Source organism: Pomacea canaliculata, linkage group LG13 (assembly GCF_003073045.1).
Source record: "Pomacea canaliculata isolate SZHN2017 linkage group LG13, ASM307304v1, whole genome shotgun sequence".
In the NCBI taxonomy this organism is placed as follows: Eukaryota; Metazoa; Mollusca; class Gastropoda; order Architaenioglossa; family Ampullariidae; genus Pomacea; species Pomacea canaliculata.
The window spans coordinates 18,271,836-18,285,318 of NC_037602.1; the positions used below are offsets into that span (position 1 = coordinate 18,271,836).

Here is a 13,483-nt window from a genome sequence, read left to right on the forward strand (position 1 = left end):
GAAAGTAGTGCGCCGCGGGGCTGCACGTCAGCAAATGGCCGGTGATCAAGGACCCTGCCGCTGAAGTGAGCCACAAAAAACCTTTTCTCGGTCTCCCGAGGCAACAAGCACGTTACCAAACGTCGCACAGGGGGCATGGACAGACGCCATAGGTACTCTCAGGCCCCCAAAAAGTGACCAAATGAAAGGGTGGACACTTCACACCCATGTGTGGCCAATTTACTTTCATTTCATTATTTCATTTCATGTCACTGCTTTCAAAGCCTCGTCTGATCGAGTTCAAGAACGCCATTTTCAGCGTTCATGTCTCTCAGCCTTCCATGCGAGTTTTTTTTCTAAAGGACAGTGCAATAGCATAGATGCGAATCAGTATACAACGCTCCATGAGAAGCTAGTAAGCCGGTATAATATGATATATTCCAGCTGATCACTGGAAAATTCTTCGCGTGTCCGATGAAAGACTAATTATTTAAGAAATATCGATATTAACATACGATCAATTAAAGATATGTATATTATGACCAAAAACCTTATTTTTAGTTTCTCTTTTTCTTTATTTCTTTTGCTTCCTAAGTGTATGCTCGGACTTTACACTACAACGACACGCTGCTTCTGTTAATAGTTTTCACTGTCGGTGTTCAACCCCACACCGAGCCTTTGAAGATAGAAAATTGCTAAAGTCTATTCTGTAGAGTGGCACGTGCGTGTGGATTCTGTAATGAAAGGAAGGTATAGTCTAGGTCGTTTATAATCGCAAAGTCCGACTGAAGGACGCACAGTTACCGCGATTGGTAACCGGCAAATACTCAAACCTAATTTCCGAGACCATGCAATGGCAGAATATAATGCGATGTGTACACAGGGGTAGTCTTGAGAGACGGAGAGTGGCTGCGGTAAAGAGCAAATCCATTTTCCATTTATGACCGACTGTCTGTTGGACGTTACGTTTCTATGGAGCTGACCCCTCATGTTCTTTCCCTATCGGGTGGAATGTGTGAGATCGAAGACATCCGGCTGATAATATAACTAAATTACTGCTCCCTGAACAATTTGTACGAGAGGTTGGAGGATAGACCTACAGCTGATTATTTACGAAAGCTAAAAACAAACTACAAAAAAAAAAAAGAAAAAAGTGCAGCCAATCGCACTGGACGATACAATAAACCACGGAACATCTAGAAACCTATAACCTCTCACAAAACTGCGCTACTGCTAAAAATGGAAAGGAATCTTTTCTCCATCAATTTCAATTTAGCTCCCAGGTGGGCAGAGGACCCGAGTGCCGAGAGCAAATCACGTGATACTCGGAGAGCGGAGGCAGACAGACAAGGCGTAGAGTGTATTTTCAAACGAGAGTAAATAAAACAGAGCCTATGCCACGGGCTCTAAGCAGCCTCGTTGTGGACCCCCTTGTAATGTGAACGTGCGGCGTGGATGTTCTCGCCCATGAGGACGAGGCACGTGACAGTGTTATGTACGAAGCTGATTAAATTCTGAGTGTCAAGCCGATCGATGCCTCTTGGACCTCCGGATTCACAACTTAGACGAAAAGAAGAAGGTAGAAAATTATAGGACACTGAGATATCAAGATGCTTTGCGGTAAATGTTAAGTGGATGAAACAGATGACATTCCAGACAGAAGACTACGACAGCGACCGCCTCCTCAAAAAGCTGAGGAGACTACGAAATACTTCGTAAGGTAATACGGGGAGAAAATGTCACGCCAGGTAATAAGGGGGTAAATCCTTTTTTCGAACCGTTAGGCGTCACCCACACGAGTCAGACAGGATTAAGAGTAAAGACTGAGAAGAATTTCAAAGAGGACTACCAGGAAAGAATCAGAGAACAGGAGCATAAACTAGAGGATAACACAAATACGTTTCCTGTGTGGGTTGGATTCTCGCAGGTCATATCTCCTGAATACACGCAAGAGAACAGTTCATGGTAGTGGGAGGGGAATGAATGAGAGAGAGAGAGGGAGGATGGAGACTTAAAGGCTTTCTACACTAGACAGATTATAATTTCAATCATTTCGCTCTGATCCAGTAATTCCAGTTTAAACATATTGTCGAACTTATTCTTCAACGTTCAAGGCTTAGTAAGTGTACGAACAATGAAATAAAAATGGTTCACCATGTTTTCCCCCCGATAAAGCAGATATCGATCTGCTGGGGACGAAGTGGGGGGAGGTGGTTTCCCGTCGAAGCCCAAGCAAGCCTCGAACTGACCCCCCTCTGATCCAAAGTGGCGTGCAGTAAGCATGGTAATTTGACTTCTCGACACCGCGTGAGTCGCGTGCAGTAAGCATGGCACGTTTCCCTCCTTGACACTGCGCCAGTTGAGCTTCGGCGTTAGCAGGCGAAACAATCATTATCACTGCCAGGATTTATTTTTTTTAAAGTAAGTATGTAGCCATTTTCTCTGTTAAATGACTTTCCTAAAAAAAACTTGGTTGGTTCTGAATGGTTCATTAGCGATAACGATGCGTAAATAGCAAAGTAGACGAACTGGGTGAGGTACACGCTTAGTGTTACCATGACAACTGGTAATGAACTGGTTGCCGGGCCAAGCATGAATACCATTTAAGAAAAATGAAAATATACAAATTTGTTACAATTTAGTGACATATATTAGTATATATTCTGTTTCTTGCCATCACGATTTATCACATTTTGACGTCAGATGGCCAGTTAATCGTTACAAACTGATTTGGAAGCGGTGCAGGACATGTAAGATGCACGCATTCATCCGTGCTCCCACCAAAGCGGTTGTGCTGCACACGGACTGCACCGAGAGCTGATAAGGCCATAATATATCTGTGGGAAAAGCCAGGAAAGTCGAATGAACTCTCTTGTTAACACACTTACCCAGTTGCAGAACAGCAGGTGGACAAAAAGGTCCCAGCACCATGAGGATGTGAGTCAGCTCGCTACACCACCGGCAGTAGCCCATGATCTGTAAGACAGATGCCATCAAACACTATCAAGAGTGACACTCAAGAAACTATAGAATCGGAAACTACAATTGCTACCCGCAGTCCATTAGGTGAGGTCCCCCCATTCCTTCCTCCCAAATGAGGCTTTGATGTTCAATGCCTAGCTTCTTTCATCTGACCGTCTATTCATCGCTCTGTGCGACTTGGATGGTATCACTCATCTTCGTCGCAAGCTTCTCGCGAATCCTCTTTCGTCACGCTCGATATTCTACATTTCAGACGGGGGCAGAAAAGAGAATGTCCGTTCGCACACACGTCGAAGGCGGGCTTTAAATGGAGGTGCTATAGACATCGAGCTAACAAGCGAGTTTCCCCAAGAGAGTGGATCTTCCCTGATTCTTTTCAATGCGATGATGGATTAGGATTCTGCCTGCCACTAGAGAATAACCGCTGTCGTCAGGTTGCAACTGGTGGTAATTCACAATCCAGTCGTCAACTGCCAGTTCTCCCCCGACAGTTTATTTCGTTTGCCACCTTTGCTGAGCCTCCCGGCGTCCTCTGATCACGCCTAATGTACAGCTCGTAACAATTACATGCTTTCTTCTTCTGTTCCGCACATCGGATTGACTGGACCGCTGCTAAAATCTGACAGCGGAAATACTCCTTCGCAGGATGAGGCTAATGCGATAGCATTACGGTTAGCATCAAGTCCACATCGGTCTTCTATTTTTGACTGTCCTGTCTTCCCCTCTTCCCTACTTCCCCACCTGCAATAACGCACAACTGGAATTTGATTTAACTGCGTAAATTTTAAGACTGTGTTCGTGAATGTTTACTTTTTTTTTGTTTTTATTCGCTACATCGCCCTTCTTAGCTGCTTTTGGAATTTGTCAGACCCGTTATAAACAGGCAATGTATAATTGTTTAGTGTTAGAAACAGTTATCAAGGTAATACTCATTAACAACTGCTGTGAGTGGAAACGAATGAACGATTCGGACTCTCGAAAGAGAGTATTATGGGCTAGAATTATATGGAGTGTGCTGGTATAAACTAATGCGCGGACAAACTTGTTCAGAAAGCAGAAAGTCGGACTTTGGAAAAGACATCGCTACTGACATCCATATCCTACTATGCTTACAAAGCTCTGCCATAACGTCGGTAAGCTAATTCTTTTTTTCTTAATGTGCGACCAGAAGTCCACTCCTAACTAAAATGCTAAATTATTTAAGAATTATTTTTACTATGTTTAGCTACATTTTCCTTTTACGATAATACACAAGTAACCAACCAATTCGTTTTCAGTTAATAATGACTACTGTCTGAAGTAACAAGGCAGTCTGTCATCAAAGGTTAAGTACTTAAGAACCGTTTATGCAAAGTGTTTGAATATTTTATCCAAACAATATTTTACGAACAGCCCAGCGACTACATCAAGCAAGTCTACTGTCCGCACCTCTGGATGACTGTCCACGGCAGAAACAAGAGAAGCCACCAATCCTTGTATGTCCAGTTTGTGGCGAACATTCGGCAGCAAGAGAGTGAGGGCCGAGTAAGCCACGATAGCCAGCTTCCGGTCCCAGGTAACCAACGAGCTCCTTACTGTAGGGGCCTGCAGCAGGTGCAGCAGCTGGCGGGCATGACAAGTGAGACTGGCCACTCCATCCATGGTGGTGACCTGGAGTGTAACAAAGCAAATAGAAAACAAGATTAAATTCTTTTCCCAGTACTAGCTTTTTATTCATGTCCTGCGATTTTTGTCTAGTTTTAGCATAGCACGGTTCGATTTGTCCCTAATTCTTTTTCTTCTAGCTTTGTGTAAACATGTCCTGTGGGTTTTTTACCCTGATATGGGCTCGATTTTCTTTTCATTCTTTGGTATTAACTAAGTTTAAAATGCGTTTCACTGGTTTTGTTGCTTTGTACATAATGTGTAGCAGAGGACATTCTGAGTCTTGCAAGGAATAGACTGCCTTCCCTAACACTTTGAGAGCCAGTTGATTAGCTCCCATACTATGAAGAGCAGCGGAAAAATTCTTCGATATGAGCTTTTTCTCGTTGTCCCATGTCCTTCCATGAGTTTACGCGTGTTTAGCGCACCATTAAGACTTCACATCCGGTGCACAAACAGCAATCAGGCCATCGACTGGTGCTGTAAGCAACAGCGCCATGCACACTCGTCAGCTCTGTGAGACCGGCGCGATAAAACTTCAGTTGCTGACTCGGCATTAGCATCAACTTCCCTCCCACTGTCTGTATTTCTTCTTAAAGCTCTGTAATAGCTGTGTTGTCTCTGCTTATAAAGGATGTGTGTGAGAGAGAGAGAAAGAGAGAGAGAGAGAGAGAGAGCGTGCGAAACCTCAAAGTGTGGAACTGGATGGCGAAGATGATCTTGAGGTGAAAGCAGCAAAAATAATGAAACTTGATGACCTGGGAGAAAAATCGGTATTACACTTCCTTGTGGCTTTACTAAAAGCGTTTTATTTGTGAAAGCAAGGCAAATATATCATTTCCTCCCTCTTTTATGCTCACTAAAATGCGATGATTCTTAGAAGCTATCCTCAAACATACACGTCTAATTAGTTTCTCAAATATCGAACATCGCAAAAAAAAAAGAATTTTGCCTGGCGATGGTGCTCAAGATTTTCAGTATGCAAAAGCCATTACTTTGAGCTACAGGTCAATATGGAAGCCGAGTAGTTTCTAATTCTAAAAATGTCCAGAACTGAATAAAAAGTGATTGAAAATTATACTGTCAATATATGCATATTAAACATAGCAGGCAAACACGTAATTTTACTTTTCTTGTTTTTTAAAAATGTTTTTAAAGAACGAATTGTCTTTAAGTGAGCTATTTCTCGGTTATTAAAGTATACTGAAAGATGGAATCTAACCTTAAAACAATACTCAAGCAGTATACCAAATTACTCACTCACTCATCATGTAATTAATTATATTCTTTCGTTTAATATATTTTTTCTTTAACGTCATCTTTAAGGAGCGGGAGGAATGTCAGAGGGAAGAAAGCACTGCCTACACGTGAGTAGGGTTGCGCCATGTCCAGGATGAGAACCCAGTAATCACACCAGGCAGAAAGAAAAAACAGCTCATAGGCAGTACTGTTTCCTTAACCTACATTCCAATCAAGGTTAGCGCAGATGCTTTGTTCTATTGCGGAGTAATCATAAACAAAATATTTTTTCAAGATAATGCAGATACAGGACAGCTTTTAGCCGCAGCGATCAGTACATCCCTTGCGCCACCTCGCTTAAGGACACTAGGTGAGACCTCGACATCGCCTTCCCTCAGTTATGTCATGTCCAGCAACAGCTCGGCCTGGTCTCCACACCAGCTGACGTCAATCCTGGAATGCCAAGTAAACAGTCGAGGAGTTTTAGACCAACAGATGATTGCACTGATCTCCGTGGCGGAAGTTGTCTGAACCTGTTCCACGCGGACTGAGCATTGCCACCAAGCGAAATGGGTTGGAGTCAATTGTGTCCCAGCATACAAACGGAGGACGGTTGCAGGCCGAAGCTTAATGCGCCAACGGAAACTTAAGCTCCCGCGACTGCTTCCGCACCTTTCCCGAAAGCGTTCTCGCCATCCCAAATGGTGGTCTCTGTAGACGCAGCAGTGTGGCAACGGAGTGTGCCTCAAAGCTGATTACTATTCACTTGCTGCACAGGTCTAGGGATGGCGCATTTGCTGATGCCACACCCGTCTGACACCACCAGCGTGTCGCGCCCCACCACAAGTTGCGAGCAGCCCGAGGGGCTGTCAAAAGGCAAATGGACCATTTCCGAAACTGTTTATTTCACAAATAGCTCTACGCTTCAAATCATTGCCAATCTCCTAAAAACACCCTCCCAAAAAACCCACAAACCCACCAACAAAATCTTCCCTAAAAAATCATAGAGGCCAACAACTACAATGCTCCTCCTCTTATTTGCAGTCGAAAATGAGTACTGCACACATTACATAATATATATTGTCCAGTGCAGAAAATAATTCAACATTAAAGAAATGTAGGCTCGTTCTCAAACACGAACAATATTCGCGAGAACCAGATTATGTTTCTGGGCTCTCAGTAAACCTGATCTTTCTTTGAGACAAAGGTCAACCCTAAAAACAAAAATGAAAGAAGAACAGGAAGTAACGGTAGAAATGACAGAAAAAAATAATGGCAATTAGAGCAACAAAGGGAGATCATTGCCTCTATATGCCGGAGTGTTTCTATTTTCGATGTACGATGTGTGTAATAAAAATGTGTTTCTCGCTATACTGCGACGTCGCACGCAGCACGTGACTGACGCCATTGCTAAGTAAACAATAACAAATAACGATACTGGCTTCACTAACGCCTCTGGCTTTTACTTGTGAACATCTGAAGAAAAAATCGCAGTCAAATGATTTTCTGAAGCGTAATATATTCAGACTGTTATTCATTGATTTGGATTAGTACAGGAGATGGAAGGAGTGCGAGAGATTTAGAGAGGAGAAAGAAAGAGACAGACGGCAAAAGAGACAGATATACAGTAACAGAAATTACATGTGCAATGATGAGAGAGATTGTTTAGCATTAAGACTGGTGATATAATTAGTACTATATTTGCCAAGATGAGTTTATAAACGATATGTCAGGAGTTTTGCAGTCTTATTCAAAAAGCTCTAAAAACCCGTGTCTTTTGAGAATAAATATAGCTTTCAGGATTTGTTCTAGTATACCAGCATGCCTCTGGAAGTAAATTAGCCAAGTATTTGATTCTGAATGTATACATCGAATAAATGTTGAAAAGTGCAGTTTTTCTTAAAACTGATTTAAGAGTATTGTCAAATACAGTTCTGCAAACACAAAAAACTACATCATTCTGTAAATACAATTTCTTCCTTGGACATAGCGATCCGTCCGATTGAGAACAGACCAAAAGCACACACTCACACTAAGACAACCATTAAAGGAAGAGTGAAATATAGCAAGAGCTTGGATGAGAGGGTGTCAAAGCTATTAACGACTTACTAGGCCCTGTCGAAAGGCCAGAGTGATAGCCTGCCCATCACCCATCATCATCATCATCTCAAATGGCCAGCCACACAGTCAGACACGCGGCAAACCAGAGAGAAAAAAAAAGGACTGATCTTCCGCCATAGTTGCCTCCAAAATCGCTGTCTGGTAGGTTCAATGTCTACCCGGCAAATGCAAGCCCCTGAAGCTAATGGCCACTAAGCCAACACCCACAGTAAATATTACAATTTGACATTTCGCTTTTTACGCCGGGTAGTCTTTCTCAGTCATGAGCACAATGATATGTCTACTAAAGTCTTCGCCAAGCACAATCAAACTAATTCCATTTAGGCTTTGTGTCGGTGATGTCCAAGTACAAGGGTAACTAACCCTTCACCTATGTTGATCTGTTATCCAGAGTCTGGTGGTTAGACGCATCTTTCACCTGAAATAGCCTTCAAGACACCGATGTCAAAGGTTGATCGGTCACGCTCTATCAAGCTTAGGATGGTAACAGCCCCAGTCGTGAGCAACAGGATATTCTGATAAACTTAAATAACCTTTTGGAATAGCCCCAGGGTATTCCTGAATAATACCCCCTTCCTGTAGACACGAAGGAGGTGTGTGTGAGTGGGGGTGTTGCATGATAGAATGTCATCTTTCCATCACAGCCTTGCTAGCAGGTGCCCGCATTGGTTCCTACCAGGTCGCAACTTTCCACTGAACTGCAAGTAACTGTTAGAAGAAACTGACTGATGATGAACACAATGTAACCATTAACACGGACAATATAAATATAACTGAATAGCAAATCAAAATGAAAATCTATGTGGATGAACATTCAAACACAGTGCTGAATTCAAAAGGACCATGTCTCACTCGTGCTATGATACTGTACCAGAAGCAACCACACACCCTTCAGAATGTTAATACATTTAATACTAAATGCAAACCAGTGTTCCTCTCTTGTTTCTACAGTGGATAGATATGTCTTATCGTCGTCATCACAGCAGTACTCATGTGGTAGTGGTGGTGATGATGGCAGTGCTAGTCCTTCATTTCTAAGCAATTTCCAATGGAGACAAAGAATATGACTTAATCCTGATGTTACATGAACAAATCTTGGAACAAACAACAAAACCCGTGTAAGTTCCGACTAAATCTGAAGGAAGCTACTTCACCTGCGTACTTTCTGAAAACTTCTTATTCTTATTTTTTAATCAGAACTTTACTGACTTCTTCTTCTTCTTCTTTTATTATTATTATTATATTTGACAATGTAGCATAGGCGTGGGTACTAAACAACGTGTGCAGCGTCGTTACCTGGTAGCAAGGCAGAATGTCCACCAGAAGGTCGGTGATCTGACAGCTGCCACCTCGTGCGCACACATCAACCAGCAGATACTGCAGCTTCTCTCTCATCATCGTCTCCGGATGCGATGGACACGGTTCCAGCAGCACGAAATTTCAAAAATGGTCTGAGGATTTCATCTGACAGTTTCCGAACTCTGAAAAACGCAGAATAATAATCGCAGGCTCTCAAAAAACAAGTAGAAGATTAATGAGCAACAGAAAAGAACTAAAAAAAAAAATAAAATAAAAAAATAAAAACAAACCTCTAACCAGTAGGAGAAAATAATGAAGGGAAAAGAACGAAGAAACTAGGAGCGAGGCAGAAACAGCTGGCTGGGAGTCCGACAGTTGTAAGCAAGGTAAAAGCTTTTGGGAAGATGTAAAACACGAGGAGAATATTCACTTAAAGGTGATTCAAAATAAAGATGGAACGGAAATCTATGGCTTACAAAGTTTATGACAATTTATGTGCACTTTAGTGTGCTCTCAAAGGTCTCATTGACTGAATATAGCTCGGGGAAAATCTACTTCGACTGACACAGACAACAGTTCCGGAGTCCACTTTTGCTAGTGATGCTGTGCTCGTTCTCTTGGACCAGACTCGAGACATCTTTAGCTTAGCTGTAATCCGACTGGTGGAGCCAGACAGGCCATAATGTCCACAGACTCGACAAGAGGTATCTACCTTCGCTGATATTTAGAGCATCAGTGACTACGTGGAATTCAATATTTTGAAAGCTGACCTACGTCAGAAATAAATACAGAAGCAAACCCTCGCCAACTTTCGTGGCACAGCACACTATAGTGATAAACACAGCAATACAACATGCACAGAACAACTGGTCGAGCTATGGTTCTGAGACAGTGTGGACAGAGAACAGTCAAGAAACGTTCTTTAGCAAAAGCACTTTCTTCTGTTGGTTGGTCTAACGCTCACTTAAATGACGAACACAATAAAGATCATAGGTAGATAGTTTAAACTACTAGATTACATATTCAAGCATATATAAATATATCCTAAACCTAACAGAATGATTGACTTTGTGCTCATATGAGAACTGTAGATTTTAAAGAGCTTCGTCTCTTTAAAGATTTTGCTTTGTCCAAAAGGTTTTCCATCACGCGTATCCCGCGGGAGCTGGTCGATTCAAATATTTCCAATTTAACACGGACAAGTCGATTCTACCCTTGTCTTAAGCAGGTTCAACTACTAATGACAGAAACACACACACAAAGAGGTAAACCAATGATGACGAAGGCAACTACATCAAAGTTTATTTCGCAGTCGAATCGTCGGACTGATGAATATATTGTCAAATACACTCATAATATATAAATATATATTGTCAAATACACTTATTGCTGTGGTTGACTCTAATGACTAACGGCAGGTCAACTGGCCCTGCATGGTGGTCGTCAGACAATGGTCAAGTCGACTGGTGACCAATGTATCCTCGTAAGCTTCTCACCTACACTCGTATATTTGCCTACACCAGTGGCTCCGCGCCTGTGTTCCTGTTGACCTGCACTCGAAATAAACTGCGTGACCTGCTCTGGGAGTGCTCCTGCATGCATCTGAATTCTGAGCCTCTTTTATCTGCTAATCAAGCAATAAATGTTGACAAACTCGCTATGAAAGGTTCATTTTCTCTCTGTGTTTGCATCTTCTTGTCCTTTATATCAATATTAATTCATTTTAACGGAAACAAAGAAGACAGCTTAATCTAAATGCCATGCGGTTATTTGTCGCTATACTCGACTAGTATTCCCTGTTAAAGCGGTCCATTATGAGCGACTGCCATTTTCAATGTTCCCTTCTGACCGGTGTTATGAACCAGCGACATCTTCGTCACGTTGTTTACTGCCGAAAATCAGTGATCAATATTTTATACGAGAACTTGTTTTCTTTCCAGAAGTTTCCTCCGTGAGGCACTTAATACTTTAATGTGCCTTAACCCCGTGAAAAGCAGAAGTATTTTCCTTAGAAAAATAGCATCAAATAAGCAATAAAAATGTTACAATTAAAATTAAACCATATATGACAAAATACAAGTTACACAGGTCGCGATGTTTTACGGACTGAAGAAATTTAAAGTGAAAAGGGCTTTCTAAATAGGTCTCTAATACTTTTTTTTTATGTTTGTACTCAAACAAGGCGTAGGATTTTCTTCCTGAAGTTCACTGGTATGTGTAAGAAGGGAAAGATGGCATCAAGTACAATTTTCGGAAATTCTGCCGCCTTTATAAGAATGACGCCTGAGTTTACAGAGTATGAAACTTTGGTTAACAAAGCTGGCTAACAATTTATATGGAACCAAAACCTGTTCCAGAGGTTGCTTACTAAAGGTATGATATTCACCCTGAGGAAGATTCAGGCAGATGCAACGAACAATATGTAACCCAATCTCTTCCAATACAAAAAATTACAAAACCTTTCATCTCCCCCAAGCATCATATTAATCTTGTAATTTAAAAATACCCACTGCTTGTTGAAGAAACTATTTGTCGGAGAATGTCTTCATTGTTACTTGCACTGACCCAGACGGAGCAGGTTAAAGAGTTTCAGATACCCAAAGATCCACCAGGTGTCTGCTTTCTTTTGTTTTGGCGACAGTAAAGAATCTGGTTTGTGGTCAATGTTTGCGACGTTGAGAAGTGTAGACTGCGGCCACAAAATATAATCTTCAGCTCGAATAGGCAGACGACACGGAAACACTATTTGGATATTTCACGCAACAGTATACTGCCTTAAAATAGTCAGGCAATGACATGGGAGACAAACAAGAGATTTTGCGATGACCCAGACAGTACTGAGTTGTTACCAAAACAAAAAACAAAACAAAACAAAATCACCCTGCACAACCGATAACATAAAAACGTTACATAAGCATTTTCTGAACTATTGCTGGTATTCTTTTCGGATACCAATGGACGACTAAGCAGAAATAATGCCAAACTAAAATGAATGAGAGTGATTATTAAAGATATTTCTTCCATGAATAAACTGTCTAGAAAACTATGTACACTGTCTTCTTTATTTTTACCTTGAGTGTAGAGAGTTTAGGTAATGATAACGTTTTGTCTATGTAAATAAATCAGAGCTCGTGCTGCAGCATTGAGATGTCAATGCTGATGATTTTTTACACGTTTTCAAGCAACTAAAATAATTGCAGCGTTCTCAGAATCTAGGAAAATTATTTTTTAAAAAAAAAAACTAAACTATATTACAAAAAGCGCACCTTCTTCAGATTAAGTTACAGTTTGAAAATTTAATTTTATTAGCCACGGATTTGTCTTCCCTGAAAATGTCGTGATGTGCTCACATAACTTAATAACACATTATTTACACGATTCAAGAAATACCCTGGAAATGACTTTCCCAACGAATGTTTAGTAGTGAGCGAAATCACTACAAAGGAAATCACAGAGGGTTTTTGGTCCCTTTGAATACTACAGCCTGCCGCTGGCCAAAGTCACGTGACATTAAGAAGTGTCACAGCCAACCATGCGACTGGCCAGAGACAGAAGACGGAACAGGATGCTCAGTAATGAACATGTGTAAATCGCAGAACCACGACGAGAAAGCACTTGCTCCTAAGCAAAGGTAGTCAAGCCCTGGTGTCGCTACACAAGCAGCAAGAAGCTAGCTTGTCTGATGGATGTGTGTGTAACAATGGCTGCAGGCACTTCTCCCTAGACATCCATTGCTGGGTTCTAGTTTGCAAGGAAGAAGTCGTCACTACCAGGAACTGCAACCACACTCGGAGCCAGTAAGAGACTGTTGGTGCAGACAGCATTACTGTCCAATGGCTGATTAACGAGAGTGGTTCTAAGGACCTTCTGTAGGCCCTCCAACCTTTAGGATAAGCCGGGGTTAAACTTCTGATCAGCAAAACTTCGATGGTAGACTGACGCTTCAATAGAAGATAAAAACATCTTCCTTTTGAAAGCAAAAACAAACAAACTACCTGATAAAAAGAAATCAGCAACAACTACTCCCCTGGTTTTACTTTGCATCCGTTATCCTTGAATTCCGCTTAATAGTTAGCAAAACCCTTCTCATTATTTCAGCTGTATGTTACTTCTTCGTATGCTAAATAATTAATTATATGTAAGCTGCATCTGTAATCGTCAAAGCACGCATTTGAAGATTTTGGAGGATAATCATTGGCTGCGGTAAGGTGCTCAGCTC

The 13,483-nt window shown here is 41.6% G+C and overlaps 2 protein-coding genes across 4 annotated transcripts in view; both read right to left on the reverse strand.

Annotated features, from left to right (window-relative positions):
• The window catches only part of LOC112554504 (focadhesin-like), a 36,082-nt gene extending 29,349 nt beyond the window's left edge, over positions 1–6,733 (reverse strand). The window contains exons 1-3 of the mRNA XM_025222288.1: positions 6,611–6,733; positions 4,366–4,611; positions 2,868–2,955 (exon numbers count right to left, since the gene is read on the reverse strand). Of these exons, the coding sequence (XP_025078073.1) occupies positions 2,868–2,955; positions 4,366–4,611; positions 6,611–6,733 (457 nt within the window). The remainder of the gene's footprint in view (positions 1–2,867; positions 2,956–4,365; positions 4,612–6,610) is intronic.
• Positions 1–13,483, reverse strand: part of LOC112553652 (focadhesin-like) — a 137,005-nt gene that overhangs the window by 11,995 nt on the left and 111,527 nt on the right. For all 3 annotated transcript variants that reach the window (XM_025221008.1, XM_025221007.1, XM_025221006.1), the window contains 3 exons: positions 9,262–9,446; positions 4,390–4,611; positions 2,868–2,955 (listed from right to left, as the gene is read on the reverse strand). In XM_025221008.1, coding sequence (XP_025076793.1) covers positions 9,329–9,446 — 118 coding nt within the window. In that variant the 3' untranslated portion in view covers positions 2,868–2,955; positions 4,390–4,611; positions 9,262–9,328. The remainder of the gene's footprint in view (positions 1–2,867; positions 2,956–4,389; positions 4,612–9,261; positions 9,447–13,483) is intronic.